General features: G+C 41.8%; 1 protein-coding gene across 2 annotated transcripts in view; it reads left to right on the forward strand.

Moving 5' to 3' along the window:
- The first annotated feature begins 2,275 nt into the window (after window positions 1–2,275).
- Window positions 2,276–17,500, forward strand: part of LOC143029489 (solute carrier family 22 member 20-like) — a 26,903-nt gene continuing 11,678 nt past the window's right edge. The window contains exons 1-3 of one of the 2 annotated variants that reach the window (XM_076192147.1): window positions 2,276–2,576; window positions 6,411–6,554; window positions 16,475–16,705. In XM_076192147.1, the coding sequence (XP_076048262.1) occupies window positions 16,528–16,705 (178 nt within the window). In that variant the 5' untranslated portion in view covers window positions 2,276–2,576; window positions 6,411–6,554; window positions 16,475–16,527. Of the gene's footprint in view, window positions 2,577–6,410; window positions 6,555–13,264; window positions 13,348–16,474; window positions 16,706–17,500 lie in introns of those variants that run through there. The other variant, XM_076192148.1, reaches the window with a different exon arrangement.

Here is a 17,500-nt window from a genome sequence, read left to right on the forward strand (position 1 = left end):
GAAAAGAAATAAGGCTTTCAAACATTCATCAACATAACATGGGAATATACCAAGCCAATATTTCAAGCCAAAATATATTCAATTGCATTAGCAAGGACAAGATAGGCTATCTGCGATAACAATAGAATTGCCGCTTGTGTGCTTTATCTCAAAAATATAAGGTTATAATGTCAAGCTGTGATGCATGAGGGGGAGAGGGTGAGGGATGGGGGGTGAAGATGTGTGTGTGTGTGTGTGTGTGTGTGTGTGTGTGTGTGTGTGTGTGTGTGTGTGTGTGTGTGTGTGTGTGTGTGTGTGTGTGTGTGTGTGTGTGTGTGTGTGTGTGTGTGTGTGTGTGAGAGAGAGAGAAAAATTTTGACGCAGCCCGAAGGGATTTCCCCCCGTCTTCTTTTCTGCATGAGGGGACGGAGGGGGGGGTCGCCGAATTTATGAAGCGGCCTTGCTGTGGATGTGCTGTGTCTTGCGACACTGCTTCTGGCCTAGGGCAATGGACAGGATGCAGGGATGACCCGTCATCCAGGAGGTGCCAAGATGAGAGGGAGGGAGGAGGGTGGAGGGGAGTGGAATATGTAGGAAATGGAACGGGTGGGAGTGGTTTCTATGCCTTTTCTTTTTGGCTACCCCCTGTGTAAGGGGGAAAAAGCCTTTTGGTATATGCATGTACATGTATGTAATGCCAAGTACCATCTAGTCAATCGAAATACCATGCTCTTGTTTTTCATACGGTTCACAATCACTAATGGTTATGATCACTATATAGAGTCATTTTCTGTCCACTGTTTCCTACATAAACATCAAAATTTTCTAAGGCCATTAACAAGGCAGCAGCTTCTTTCTCTATAGTACTGTAATGTCTTTGGTAGGGTTTAAATTCAGTTGACATATAACATATAGGATACAGTATATCGTCATGCTTTTGAAGAAGAACAGCACCTACTGCAACATCGATTGCATCTACTTGGATCATGAAAAGTTTATGGAAATCTGGGCCACGCAAGACCAGCTTTGACATTAATATGTTTTTAACTTTTTCAAATGCCTCCTGACACTCAGAGGTCCAGTTAAAATTAACCTTAGGACTAACCAAGTCAGTAAGTGGTTTGACAACTGCACTAAAGTTTGGGCAGAACCTTCGATAATACGCTGCCATACCCAAAAATCGTTGAACATCTTTTCTATTGGTGGGATCAGGTAGGGATTCTATAGCGTCAACTTTTGCTCTTACAGTAGCTACTGTTCTATAACCCACATCATGACCTAAAAATGTTAACTATGCATAACCAAATTCATTCTTTGCTAAATCTACAGTTAACTCAGCCTTCTTTCATCTACTGAATAGTTCTCTTAAGGCACAAACATGATCTTCCCATGACATTGAAAAGATAACCAGGTCGCCAAGATATTCACATACACAGGAAGTCTTGCTACCACAGTAGTTGACATCAGTCTTTGAAACGCTGCGGGAGAATTCCGTAATCCAAACGGTGTTACAGTATACTGATATAACCCATCTGGAGTCACAAAGCTAAAGACACGCTTGGCTTCTTCCGTCAGAAGAATTTGATAGTAACCTTTTAGTAAATCTAATTTTGTTATGAATTTTGCATTCTCAATAGCATCTATGATGTCCTCAATTCGAGGCAGTGGGAAGTTATCAGCTCTAATAAGGGCATATAACTTCGTATAATCCGTACAGATTCGCATTCCCCATTTCCTTTAGGAACTAATAAACAGGGTGAAGCTCACTCAGTATTGCTGGGCTCAGCAAAACCATTATCAAGAAGAAACTGTGTCTCTGCGCAGTATTTCTACCTTGTTCGGGGACATACGATAAGGCTTATCTCTTACTGGTGCTGTTCCCTCCCTCCAGTACCTCGACATTGAGGTGGGTCTTGGTAAGTCGCTGAGAATTTCAGGGAAGTAATGCAACAGACCTGAAATATCAGATTGCTGAGTTTCGGACAAATGGCATAGCATATCATAAGGGTTAGACAGCACTTCTGAATTGGTTAACTTGTTTGCTGGTATACTATCAGATTCCAGATTTACATTAGAATCTCCCATCACACCTACAGTATTTATATCACGAAACAGATGTCTTTACATCAGGTCCTTGGTCTTTCTTGTGATATTCCTTCAGTAAATTCACATGGACTCGCCGCTTATATTTACGATAACCAGTGGCAGCAATGACATGATTTAAACCCCCCTTTCTTTCTAGAATCTTTAATTAAAGGGGCCTTTATACTTACCCTGTAGAGGACATTTCGTAGTAAGCTAAAACATCAGAACTTTGTCCCCCAAATAAAATTCCCACTTTACTGCATTTTTATCATAGTTTCATCTAGTTTCATCTGCTCCTGAATTAATTTCAAATTATTTCGAGCAAATTGGTGCACACTGTCTAAATTTCTTTTAAGTTAGTTACATACTCAGATAGGGTTTCACTTTGTTGAACAGGAACCCAGCTCTCTTGTAGTAGCCTCATAGGACCTCGTATATCACGACCAGAAGTTCGTGAGAAGAGCAACCCAGATTGGACTGCTTAGTACACCGAACAGCATACAATAAGAATGGTAAACCAACATCCCACTCATTTCCTGTTTCGTGACAATACTTAGCAAGCATACTTTTCAGAGTCTGATGGAAACGTTCCAACGCTCCTTGACTTTGAGCGTGGTAGGCTGAACCAAAGTATTGTTTCAAACCCAATATTACTCATGATTTGCCTGAATACATTGGATGTAAAATTAGTACCTTGACCAGATTGTACAAATTTTGGTATTCCAAACTGTGTAAAAATTTTGGTTAGAACAGGAACTATTGTTTGAGCTGCAATTGACCTCAATGGAATGTCCTCAGAGTACCTAGTGGTGGCACACATGATAGTTACATGTACTCATGACCCTTTTTTGTTTTGGGCATTGGGTCCACACAATAAAGGATAACATGAGTAAAAAAAACAAACGGCAATAGGCCATCGACTTCATCTATTCCATGAACAAACAAAACAACTTTACAATTTCCTATATATAAAATAAATCCCTAAAATTTCATATAAAGAATCCCTAATCAAATTCACTTAGATAAGCCAACACAATACAATATTAATGTTCAAACAATAAAGCAATACTAGGCAACTTCACATCCAACAACCAGTCTGGAAAATATGTACGTTTTTTGACATAAATGTATTTCCTGATCACAATATATATATATATATATATATATATATATATATATATATATATATATATATATATATATATATATATATATATATATATATATATATATATATATATATATATATATATATATATATATATTGTCACATATACTCCTATTTATGTAAGGTTGAAATAGATTCATTACTTTGGATACGGCGTCACTTGCGATTACGTGAGTGTCCGATTACAGAGAACACGTAGGGGAAGAGGTTTCGATACAATTAGGCGTTTGTTCTTTATTGTGCGTAACACTTCCCGCCAGCCTAGAGCGGCGCAGAACTTTTCAGCTAACAAAGGATTACAAAGGCGGAGCATGCCGACAGGAGACCTTTTGGTCCATATCTAGGTCGGATGCGAAAAAAATAATAATAATAATAAAACAATAAATAAAAACTATAATAATGTAAATAACAAATGTAATACATAAATAAATGCATAGGTATAGTTAAATAAAAAAAACAGGTAAATAGTAAATAATATAAAATTGACATATAACTAATAATATAATAAATGAAAATCAGACAGACAAATGATAACAAAACAAAAACAAATAATATAAGATAAATTATAATCATTACAGCATCTTAGGTGTTTATCTAAATGATTCTTAAAGCTTCGAACTGAACTACATTGCACTACCTGTGCAGGAAGTTTATTCCATTCATTAACTACACGGTTGGCAAAGTTGTTTCTACCTACTTCTAAATTGAATCTATTTCCGGACAGTTTGAGACCATTGTTTCTTGTCTGATTCTCATTCAATGTGAAAATTTGGTCACTTTTGATGTTGTCAATTCCCTTTAAAATCTTAAAGACCTGTATCAAGTCACCTCTGAGTCTACGCTTTTTTAGGGAAAACAGATTCATATGTTTTAGTCGATTTTCGTATGATTTATTTTTGATATTTGGAATCAGTTTTGTGGCTCGCCGTTGTACTTTTTCCAGTCTGTCAATATCTTTAATGAGATTCGGTGACCATACGGAAACAGCATATTCCAAATGTGGACGAACTAACGATTTATATAGCTTGTTAATGAGTGATGGACTTTTGAAATCAAAAGATCGCGCAATCAGTCCTAGAATCTTATTTGCTTTCTGAGAGGCTGAAATACACTGCTTGGATGATTTGAGGTCGTTACTAATAATTACACCAAGATCTTGTTAACGATTTTCCAAATAACTTGTAATCGTACTTACTGTTATTTTCACCTATGTGCAGTACCTTGCATTTACTTGTGTTAAATTTCATTGGCCACTTTTCAGACCATTGCTAATTCTTCTTGAATAACTTAACCAATTAGGTTCAATCTCCCATAGACGCTAATCCTATGGGGCCAATCAGAGGATTTTTGTAGGAGGAATCACGGCGCCTTCGGGCGTGTCAGAGATTTAGTTTTAGGATACTAAGTGCCATGTAGAGATTTTGTCGCATCGGGAGGATTGTCGGCTGATGTAAGTCCTCTGTACCCCCCCCCCTGTATTATTCGTAAGATAATTAACTCAGAATTTCATTTAGGTGCTATGTGACGTCTATAGCAGTGACGCGGGAAGCCTAGACAGTGTTTTCATTAGTAATTAATTAATTAATTTCTCTTTCACCCCCGTTAAAAGTTTTACGAGCGGGAATCTTCTGTTTTGAAAATTATTTACTCAAATGTATGTCCTTGATTATAATCACTCATGTAATCCTATTAACTTTAATGAATAGTGTTAAATGTTATCTGTGCGTTTCATTTTTCTTGATTTTCATGATAGTGCAAAATCAAGTGGCGACCTGCAAGTGAGCCACCCCAAAGACATAGGGTCTTGGGAACTCATTCATTCACTCTTTCTATGTGTTACGAGTCAGAAGGCCTTGTCATTTTTCTTTGAGATATCCCAAAGACATGGGGTCTTGGGAACTCATTCATTCATTCACCATTCACTCTTACTATGTATTATGAATCAGAAGTGTGAGCGAGATTCGTAACAATATATATATATATATATATATATATATATATATATATATATATATATATATATATATATATATTGTGAGGCAGAAGATGATTTCTTTCGCCGTCGGACGATTTCTTTCCCTCCACCATCTCTCCACCATGAAGAGACAACAAGGCCTTTCATTACAATGAGGCCTCTCAGCTAAGATCGAACAAACAAGACCTCTCAGCTAAGCTCGGAGGTCACGAAGTGACATTTACTCCCATAGATCTGCCAGGACATCTAAACAAGCTAGAATTTCGCTCAAGTCGGGGTCATAGGCCAACTCGGCGACCGACGGGCTGGCATCACAAGAGTGCCACCCTGCTGCAGTTTTCCTATTGGGTGCCTTCTCGTAGGGCACGCCCAGTTTTTGTAATTTTTTCTTTTAGCTAGGAAGATCGGGCACCTCCAAAGTTGACCTCGGAGCTGCCAAGTCGAGATTGTAACAGAATAGGATCACCCAATAAACCGGAAAAACCCACCCGCGTTTTCCAAAAAAAAAAAAAAAAAAAAAAAAAAAAAAAAACCAACAAGTAGTGGCCCAGGTGGGATTACGAACTCTACATACGAAAGCAAGACTAACCCTACATCCGTGGACATCGAAGCAGCAGGAAAGATTAAGTCAACAAGCAACCAGCGAAAGCACGCTAAGTACCGACGTCTAGCCCATCGCCAATCAACCCTCGCGACACTGAAGACAACATTTAACATTCTTCGAGCTTCGCCGTTTCTTCAGGGACGTAACGATAGACACTCTCTCCGTATCAACCAGCTGCACTGACGTAACCGCGGCACGAAGTCCTAGTCTACGCCGATCCCTCCCAGCTGTTTTTCCACCACGCCCTCCAACACAAGCCTAACAACTTCGGCCTTCGCCGCCACAACCAGCTCCGAGACGAATCTCCACCGACCATCGCCGCTGCATCAACCAGCTGCACAACACGAGCGACGAGACACCCTCCGCCGCAACAACGAGCTGCACAACATCCAGACATATTCTTCAGCTCCGAGACGAATCTCCACCGACCTTCGCCGCTGCCCAACCAGCTGCGTCGAGCGAAGACACGTTCAAGCTCCTACAAGCTCCCCTTTTATTTTTTTAAACATCCATACATGTATACTTGTTCGTATAGTGTGCTCCCTTCCTCATACTTTCTAAAAAAACAATAGAGCACTAACCTTTCCCTACAATTGCAGCAGTGCACGTGACCGCAAGGTTCGCCCTACAACTCTCCATCACCCTTCCCTCCATACGCCACCTGGTGCTCTCGACCGCAACCGCAGACAGCATTCACGACGAGCACGACCCTCTATCACCCTTCCCTCCATACGTCAACCTGGGTAAGTAGATATATTTCCGTTTATTTATTTATTTTATTCACCTAGAGCAACAGGATCTCTAGGTTTTTTTTTTTTTATGAATAGTACCGAACACCACTCTGACGCGACAGACAGACCCATCACACGAAGCCACTCTGCGCGGATATCTGAGACACAAGACATGGCCAATCAGCAAGCTAGCACCTTGTCACAAAGTACAAATACCATGACCACCCAAAATTTAATTACGGTAATAAAGGACGAGATGACCTTGCCCCTTTTCAATGGTAGGAACATACCGGTACACAATTTTCTAACAGAGGTACACGCAGAAATATCACATAGAGGAGCCACAGATGACAAGACTAAAATCTCCATATTGACATCTAGGATAGACAAGCATGACACCTTGGCGGGAGACATCATTCGCTCTGATGTATTTCTGGAACTCGACTGATATTCGGAGTTTGTCGACGAATTTAAAAAAGCTTTTGATAGTTTTGAGCCTCTTGGCACCTTCTCACCTGTTTATTCCGTGGCCAAGACTTTAAATCACGGACCTTACACGACTAAGGACAGAGCAGTGAAAATAGCGTCCACCGTCAAAACAGAATTAAGGGAAAGTCTCAAACGGTCAAGTTGGGTAGTAAATGAAAAGATGGAACTGGAACATGTCGTATCTATGATGGCATATCTTATTTTGCTTTCTTAGTTGCACCCAGAGACATACAACGAGCTAGCACAGTTGCTTTCACCCCAAATGAAAAGTTAGCTAGATTCGCTAGGAAATTGCATGACTCTGACAAGACGACCACTCAAATACAGAGCCAGACCATACCCATCACACCCAACCACACTATAGCACAGCTAACACAGGCAACTCCACCTATCACGAGATTGAGACATACATCTCGCACACGTCATCAGTCACGTTACAGGTCCCACTCGAGGACACGGAAGTTCTGCAACTATTGCCAGAAACTAGGCCACACGGAAAACATATGTTATCACAAATTCCCCACACCGCCAAACAAGCACTGCAGTTATCATGGGACATGTTTTCATTCGTCAGACAGATGTAGAATCTTACGTTCACAAACCCCACACAACCGAGGATCAACCTTCCCTGCGAGGTATTCACGTAACTCATCTCCGACATACTCACGTCATACATCTCCTGCGAGATATGCGCGTCACTCCTCCCCTGCCAGCCATTCACGTAACTCCTCTCCTGCATTATATCCTCATAGGCTTAACATTGATGAAGCAACATAATATCATTATATACCCTGCTCAACATGGCATCATTTATGCAAATCATTTCCTCCCAGCATTGCCCTCAGCAAAATCCCCTACAGTCAACCACCTCAAGGTGACCGAACGGGAAAGACCTAACTTAACTTCAAGTAATTCTAGCCCAACTGTTCAAACAAACTCTGCTTCATCACACGAGGATGAAACAGCCCTTGACGGCACCTACGAACAGACACATGCACATGACTCTAACCCCTCCATGACACTACCAGCTGTAGGAAGACGTTCCAAACGTAACAGGCGCGCACAATCTTCTCATAGGTCAAAATCTGCTAAGCGACAGACGAAACAACAGGTAAATAATGTTGATCTTTTACCAGCGGAAGCCAATTTCTTGCCCCTCTTAGAGGAATTATACACATAATCCGCTCCAGTCTCTCAAGTGTTATCTAGTCTCCAACACACTCACGCAGTGCTTATCAGCCCAAAGACACTGTTCCCTCGTGAGTACACACGCATACATATACGAGTCTTTCAAGCACCAGACACCGATGTACTCTGTATGCCAGAAACTTGCCGCGCAAATGGCATCTCCCTGTTTTCAGCCATCAGCTCCACTTCAAGGAAAGGTCATACTTGCATTTTAATTGCCAATGACACTAACGCACCCCTCCACCTCACAGTTGGTACAAACATTTGTGATTTCCAAGTTTATCCTTCACATGGATGACGAGCTCCCAACTTCTCAAGTTTGTGCCACAGTTCCCAATGTGCAAGCAGCACAGGAACCTATTGATGCATCTCAACTTAACCCAATTTATTTCTCTGATGCACAAGCAGACTTGCTTGCACTTTGCAACAAGTTCAGACAGACCATTGCCACAGTAAGTGAACCTCTTGGAGCCACTAATATCATTCAGCATCATATACCCTGAGAACTCAAAACCGTGTTACATTCCCGCATATAGATTACCACACTCTAAACGCATAATTGTAGATACCCTTATTCAAGACATGATTGCGCAAGACGTAATTGAACCTCCATTAGTGAATGGAATTTTCCACTCTTTGTAGTGCCAAAGTAAGACGGGTCCTTCCGACCTGTAGTAGATTTCAGAGAACTAAATAAACTCATCATACCTGACCGACACCCGATTCCACTTCTAAACGAGCTCCTCCACTCTGTTGGTGAAAACAATATAGTCTTCACGACCTTAGACCTTATGTCGGGATATTTCCAGATCCCCCTTGCGCCAGAATCGAGGCCTCTGACAGCTTTTAGCACACCCACAGGACACTATCAATTCAAATGACTCGCCATGGGTCTCGTATCAGCCACTTCAGTGTTCACACATCTCATGCATAAAGTACTTGCTGGTCTTCTTGGTCATTCTGTATTCATGTATCTCGATGATGTCATCATCCAAATCAATTGACGAACATCTACACACTCTACACATTATTTTTTCGCTGCTAGAACAGGCAGGTCTCAAACTGAAGCTTAAGAAGTGTTCCTTCCTTCAGAAAGAAATACGCTTCCTAGGACATGTCCTTAATTCACAAGGAATTTTAACCTCGCAGGACAAGGTCAAGGCAGTCATTGATTTTCCACGCCCTACTTCTGTAGAACACATACGTTCATTCCTTGGTCTGTCAGGTTTTTACAGACGTTACATTCAAGGTTACGCTAGTATAGCAGCACCTTTGACGTCACTTCTTAAGAAGGACATACCCTTCAATTGGACACCTGACCAAGAGAAAGCCTTTAATGACTTAAAGAAAGCCTTAACCACAGCACCTGTCCTTGCCTTCCCAAACCACAAGCTTCCCTTTACAATTTACACAGATACGTCATATTCCTGATTAGGCGCTGTTCTCATGCAAGAACACGACACAAAACTCAGACCTATTGCCTATGCGAGCCGCACACTTAGCAAGCACGAACGTAATCACTCAGTCACGGAGATAGAAGCCTTAGCAGTGATATACGGACTCAAACATTTCAAAGACATCATCCTCGGTTACGAAATACACATATACACAGACCATCAACCAATCTTACACCTGTTCAAAGGGAAAAATCTTTCCGGGAAACTTGCCCGCTGGTTCCTCACCATACAGGAATTCATGCCTATCTTCCATTTCATTCAGGGAAAGGCTAACGTTGTCGCAGACGCTCTTAGTCGACATATTGCGACCATTATTCAAGACTCTATTTCAGTTAATATTACTCAAGCGCGCATAGCAGCAGCACAGAGATCAGATCCTCTTTGGAAACGTGTCATATATCCTCGAGTCTGCAGACACATTTGACACAGACAACTTTCCTCCAGATATTGACAACTACACACTAGTGGATGACATTCTCTATCATAAAACAACACTAACGAACAAGCAGGAATCCAACAGATCGGTCCTCCAACTTTAGTAGTCCCTACAGATCTCATTCCGGAAGTCTTAAAACTTATACATGATTCCCCTATTACTGCACACCCTGGCAAGGAGAAATGCGTAGCTCAGGCTAGATTACATTATTTCTGGCTAACCATGCGTAAGGACATACACAAGCACACCTACTTTTGTCATTCTTGCGCGAGTCACAAAGGTCATATTAGTGGTCATGTTCCAATTCTAACTTACCCTACACCTTCGCAACCTTTCGACACAGTAGCTATTGATCTTCTTAAGTTACCAATTACACCTACTGGAAACAGGTACCTCCTTGTCTGTGTCGACCATTTTTCTAGATTCTGTATTCTCGCCCCCTTACCAGACAAGACAGCACAGCATGTAGCAAAGACAATTATTGACAAACTCATATGCCCATTTACGACACCCAAGACTAATTTCTGACAACGAGTTCAACAATGAGATTCTTTCGTACATTTGCAATTATTTTCAAATCAATAAATGTAATACTACTGCTTATCATCCTAGTTCAAATGGCCTAGTTGAACGCCAGAATAGAAAGATTCTCAATGTTATCAGATATCTTTGCTTCTGATCTTCAACCTTCCTGGGATGAACATGTCCCCGTGATTCAAACGTGTCTAAATTCTGCGGTAAATAAATCAATATCGGAATCTCACGTGTGATCTTTTCCTTTCAGATTTACCGCCAATCTATAACTTTAATGATTTTGTAAAGGTTAAAGTAGCTAATTTCAATCACCTTTTCAAAAGAATACATCATTCCCTCCATCTAACAAAGGACGAAATGGTCCGTTTGCACAACAAATCAGCCAGAACTGATACCTTTGATATTGGAGATATTGTTTATACTCTTAACCACACACCTACCTCTAAGCTCTCACCTAAATTCTCTGGACCCTATCGCATCACTGATCACGAATCTAACAATAATGTCAAGGCGCTTAGTTTGCCAAATCTGACAGAGACCCTGTTGCATAAAGATTATATAAATATGGTTCCCCGTGGCTTAGACATAGAAACTGCTGTTTCTCAAGCTCCCCCTAATCAGGACAGAGAGGAGAACACTCAACCCTCTTCGCAAATTCCACCTTTGCCACTTCCCCGTTATAGTCTTCGTAACAGAGCCACACCTTCATAAATGTATATTATTGCCCAGGTGAACGGAAATAATATCTACTTTCCGAAATCCGTACCTTTAAGTTCCTGACGTTGTTCATATGTTTTGTTCTTGTATGTTTCCTTTACGGCACCCATTTGCCAAACTTATATGTAGATAACCTTCATGCCAAGGCCTTGATTAGGACCTTGTTTTGTGTTGTTGTTGTTGTTGTTGTTTCTTTCTTGTTTCTCTAAGTGTACAGTCACCGGGACGGTGACGATAGCGTGGCCGAGCAATGTGAGGCGACAGATGATTTCTTTCGCCCTCGGACGATTTCTTTCCCTCCACCATCTCTCCACCATGAAGAGACAACAAGGCCTTTCATTACAATGAGGCCTCTCAGCTAAGATCGAACAAACAAGACCTCTCAGCTAAGCTCGGAGGTCACGAAGTGACATTTACTCCCATAGATCTGCCAGGACATCTAAAGAAGCTAGAAGTTCGCTCAAGTCGGGGTCATAGGCCAACTCGACGACCGACGTTCTACGGGCTGGCATCACAAGAGTGCTACCCTGCTGCAGTTTTCTTATTGGGTGCCTTCTCGTAGGGCACGCCCAGTTTTTGTAATTTTTTCTTTTAGCTAGGAAGATCTAGCACCTCCAAAGTTGACTTCGGAGCTGCCAAGTCGAGATTGTAACAGAATAGGATCACCCAATAAACCGGAAAAAAAAACTCATCCGCGTTTTCCACAAAAAACAAAACAAAAAAAAAACCGCCAACAATATATATATATATATGTGTGTGTGTGTGTGTGTGTGTGTGTGTGTGTGTGTGTGTGTGTGTGTGTGTGTGTGTGTGTGTGTGTGTGTGTGTGTGTGTGTGTGTGTGTGTCTGTGTATTCACTTGGTCTTTTGGATCACGTGTTGGACTCGTGATCGACAGCTATTTCCCTCCTGGAAGAGAGCTCAGAGCTCGTAGGTCCGATCTATGGGTAATGCTATGACCTTACACACACACACACCCCCAACTCCCCGCCCACGAGAGTCAGAGTAACGACCCGGAACGCAGCTGTACCGAAATAATTTCGGCCCTGGGCAGGATTCGAACCAAGCACTACGCGCACCACCATGCTAGTAGTTCATCGTTCTACCAACTGCGCCACCGAGTCGTGTGTGTGTGTGTGTGTGTGTGTGTGTGTGTGTGTGTGTGTGTGTGTGTGTGTGTGTGTGTGTGTGTTACAAAGGATTACAAAGGCGGAGCATGCCGACAGGAGACCTTTTGGTCCATAACTAGGTCGGATGCGAAAAAATATGATAAATAGATAAAAAATATAATAAAATAAAAATATATTATAAATGATAATAAAATAGACAAATGTATAGGTATAGTTAAGTAATAAACAAACAGGTAAATAGTAAATAATAATCAATTGACGGATAAATAATAAATGAAAATCAAGCAAATAATGAACAGACAAATAATTACAAACAAATAAAAAAAATCATATGAAATAAATGGCAGTCATTACAGCATCTTGCTTAGATGTTTATCTAAACGAATCTTAAAGCTTTGAACTAAACTACATTGCACTGCCTCTGCAGGAAGTTTATTCCATTCATTAACTACACGGTTGGCGAAGTTGTTTCTACACACTTCCAAATTAAATTTATTTCCTGACAGTTTGAGACCATTATTTCTTGTGTGTGTGTATCCCGATTCATAGGTAATGTTGTGACCTTACACAACGCACCTTTTCCTTTACTCTAGGGGAGCAGTATTGCAATGTTTCCTAAGCCCCGATTGAGAATCGATCTCGGGCCCACAACATAGCATCACGCGACGCTAACCACTACAGCAGACCATATGCGCACGCGTTTGTATAATAAGAGGGTGGGGCCTCTTGTTCTCCCCCTCCCATTGCCACCGGGCGAGCGAGCGTCGTGTGGCTAGCTGGCTGGCTGTCTCGAAAAATGGTTCAGTCGTCTGCTTCCAACCGTACCGCCTGGTAACAGTAAGCGTTCCTTGCCAAGTGAGTTTCGTGTCATAACCAAGTAACTGACACCGTTTAGTATTCTATCGTCCTTTTGATAATAACTATCTGGTTAGGATTAAGAACAGGTCGGTGATTTTTTTTAAGGGAATTAAATGGTTCTATATGTGGATACACAAAAATGTGATGAGGTTGAATGAATATTTGAAAATGTCGACTATTGGGCTCCCTCGTCACGTCATGTTTACTTTCGAAGTAGTGATATGATTCCACAGAAACGTTTGTGCACATGTCTTCGTTTATGGGGGTACTAGTTGTTCTTTTGTGTTTCTACTGATAAATAATCGCCAAACGCCCTGGAATTAAAGACCAACATTAAACGTTCCCCTGCTAGACGAGTAGTCGTTTTTAAATTGTAACCTTTTGTGAATCGTACTTGACTCAGGCTTAGAGATACCATAAATGGAGTGATCTAGTTCAAGTGTAATTGAGTCAGAACATGGATATATCTTCGACAAAGGAGAATTGCAACATTCATACATTATTATATTCATGGCTTTGTGATATTTGTGTTAGATAATATCAGAAAGCCATGAAAATTAATATATCAGTGTTACAATTCTCCGTTGTTGAAGATGCGAGTTGAATGATGTAGTGGCACATGAGTGAGATTAAACTGTAACCCAGTATAGGAGAAAATAAGAGCAAAAGGACAGAGATATCTGTATATTTCGACCAACCAACTGTAGTCTTCTTCAGCAGATGTAGTATGGATACCTAGAACCACCTTCGGTGTGTGTGGGAGTGGAAGACAAGTTTGTAGGAAAATGAAATGATAGGCATGTATAAAAGGGGGCTGTTGCCACGGAGTACTTAAGAACATTTATTTGGGCTTGTGTCGTAGCTTAGGAGGTATGTGATAAGAGACTTGAAATTTGAGGCTTTCATCTATATCAGTCAAAAAAGGAGAAACTAAATTGAAAAGATGTAGTACGATAGAAAGTTGGAGATGAGACTTTCCTCGTTCCTGTGTTGCACTTTATTATTTTGTATATATTCTTCCTCTACATTCACTGTATCTATCTGCTGAAGAGGACCGCAGTCAGTTGGTCGAAATATTCAGATCTCTCTGTATATTTGTTCTTATTTTCTCTGATAGTGGGTTACTATCTGATAGGATTGAAAGCATCTTTCCTAATGGAAACACACACACACACACACACACACACACACACACACACACACACACACACGACATTCATACATTATTATATTCATGGTTTTGTGATATTTGTGTTAGTGGTCGAATTCCCGGCCGCCACTACGGCGGTGCGGGTTCGAATCCCGCCTAGGGCTGAAATAAATTAAATATCGCTGCGCTGCGAGTCGTTACTCCAAATCTCGTGGGCGGGCAGTTGTGTGTGTGTGTGTGCGTGTAAGTTCACAGCATTACCCATAGATCGGTCATGTATGAGCTCTGGACTCTCTTCCGGGAAGGAAATGCTGTCGATCACGAGTCCAGCACGTGACCCAAGACTAAGGTGGTGAATCACACACACGGCTCGACAGTGCAGTGCTACTGTTCGCAATCGCTACTCCAGTGGTTCAAGTTCGATTCCCTCCTATGGCTAAAATGATTTCGACATCGCTGCACTGTGAGCCGGCACTCCATCTCTTGTGGGCAAGGAGTTGAGTGTATGTGTGTGTGTGTGTGTGTAAGATCATAGAAAGGTCATATATGAGCTGAGCTCTCATCCGGAAGGGTAATAGCTGTCGATCATGAATCCAACAGGTGACCCAAGACCATGGTGAATCACACACACACACTCGCGCGCGCGCGCGGTGGTAGGGTTTGCGGCCGCCACTACGGCGGTCCGGGTTCGAATCCCGCCCAGGGTTGAAATTTCAGTGTAGCTGCGCTGCGAGTCGTTATTCCAACTCTCATGGGCGGGGAGTTGTGTGTGTGTGTGCGCGTAAGGTCACAGCAGTACCCATAGATCGGTCATACAAGAGCTCTCTGAGCTCTCATCCGGGAGGGTAATAGCTGTCGATCACGAGCCCAACAGGTGACCCAAAATCATGGTGAATCACACACACGCGCACTTACGCACATAAATGACTCGGTGACGCGGTTGGTAGACTCCAACTGTCACTACGGCGGTCCGGGTTCGAATCCCACCCAGGGCTGAAATAGTTTCAGTATCGCTGCGCTTCGAGTCGTTACTCTAACTCTCGTGGGCGGGGAGTTGGGTGTGTGTGTGTGTGCGTGTAAGGTCCCTCTCTTCCAGGAGGGAAATAGTTGTCGATCACGAGTCCAACACGTGATCCAAAGACCATAGTGAATACACACGTAGCTGATGCCATACCATTCCACCTCAGATTCAACCCAGTTAGTGTGGTGATCAAAATTGGCCTTGAATTGGAATAGGGCCCTCAGTACCAAGATCTTAAGATTTATTTGAAAGAAATGGAATAGAATCACGTTTGAATTTTAGTATTTATGGGGTAGTAGACACCCCGAGATAGGAAGCGTGGAAGAGGGAGACCAGACAGAAGGTGGAGAGACGAGATCGAGAAGTTTGCAGGAGTGACGTGGCAGAGGATGACGGAGTCGTGTGAATCATGGAATGCTATGAAGGAGGCCTTTGTTCAGCAGTGGACACGGGATGGCTGATTTGATTTGATTTATGGGGGAAATGTAAAAATTAGGTATGGATATTTTAAACGTGATAATTACTAATAGAATTAGTCATGGATCATTTCTCTCCAGAGTAATACTGGAGTTAGTGGCCTTTAAGTGCTTACATCCTTTTTTCAAATCGCAAGCAGCCCCGTAAGGACCAATAGGTCTGTTGCTGTTTGCATCTTTGTTTTCCTTTAAGGAGGCTCGAGTGTATGGCGAGGTCAAGTCGCGACCTGGGTCATTGCTGTCCCACGTGGCTTTCCCTGCTTTAGAGTGCACATATTAATGGTATTAACCGATCCTGCTTCTGTATACCTGTAGCGTTTGTGTGAAGAAAGGCCTTACCCTCAACCCTTTGCTTTTCGCCCGCGTTTTTTCTTCACATTCGTGACTAACAGTTTGGTGAAAATGGGCACAGTGGTGTTGAGACGGACATGGGCATGTTTTTAGATTGTTTGCAGTCTTCTCTCATTTCTCTTGCAGGGGGGCATCGGAGATCCTTATACTTAGCACTTCACAAGAGCTGATCAACCACCATGCCTCCACTTCCTAAGGAAACAGACAAAGAGTCAGCGATGGTCGAGGAGGAGCTTGTGAGATCGACGGCATCAACCTTGGAGCTCGGGAAGGAGGTCGAGGCGGGCCTGGACAGCGTCTTCGCCTCCATCGGGTTTGGCGTGTGGCACCTGGCTGGCATTGGCACCAACGTCATGGGTGAGGTCAACGGCCCTTAGTCGTGATTAGGAATAGATTAAGACGAGAGTATGGGTTTCACTATGTAAACAATATACGCTCGACTAGTATGGCCGTTTAAGACGAAAGTGTTGGAAAGGTAGTGTGAAAAATAAAAGATTTTGTTTCGTTTTCTGTTTATTTCCAACATAATAAGTTTTTCAAACATTTATAAGTAAATACAATGTAAGTTCAAATACAATTGGAAACCACACTCAGACACGTTCTTGTAGAAGTATATTTTAGTCACACGAAGTTAATTCACAAGTTCCTGTAGACCTAGGTCAACCCCCTAACTTTCTGACTCTCCTTCTCACTATCCTGTCTGTCCTATGATTAAGTAGATTCATTGAGTTACCCATGTCTGTATGTTCTTCCATTCTACTTCATAACTGACTTTGTACCTTTTACTTTGTCATCAATGACTTTATCATAATATGATCTATGATACTTTATTTCTGATTAGTTTATCTGACCCTTGTTATACTTTATAATTAATTCTATCTTCTGATTTTGGCATTCTGGATTCTGCATCTTCCTCATACATCTCTTACCACAGCTTATCGTCCTGCCGAGTGATTACCCAGTGTGTTATCAGTCCCGATATGACTTGTTCCTTCGCGTTCCTTCACACCTTTCTTATCTCTGGGACCCGTATTTCTGAGTGCGGGTTTCTCTATTTTATCCTACAATACAATAAGAGTATCGTCGATCTGGGGGTATTCTGAGGATCTCAGCTATTTTTTTGTATTCTAACCTAACTTAATCTAACCAAAG

The sequence above is a fragment of the Oratosquilla oratoria genome, chromosome 11 (assembly GCF_046742065.1).
Source record: "Oratosquilla oratoria isolate Oo_2021 chromosome 11, ASM4674206v1, whole genome shotgun sequence".
In the NCBI taxonomy this organism is placed as follows: Eukaryota; Metazoa; Arthropoda; class Malacostraca; order Stomatopoda; family Squillidae; genus Oratosquilla; species Oratosquilla oratoria.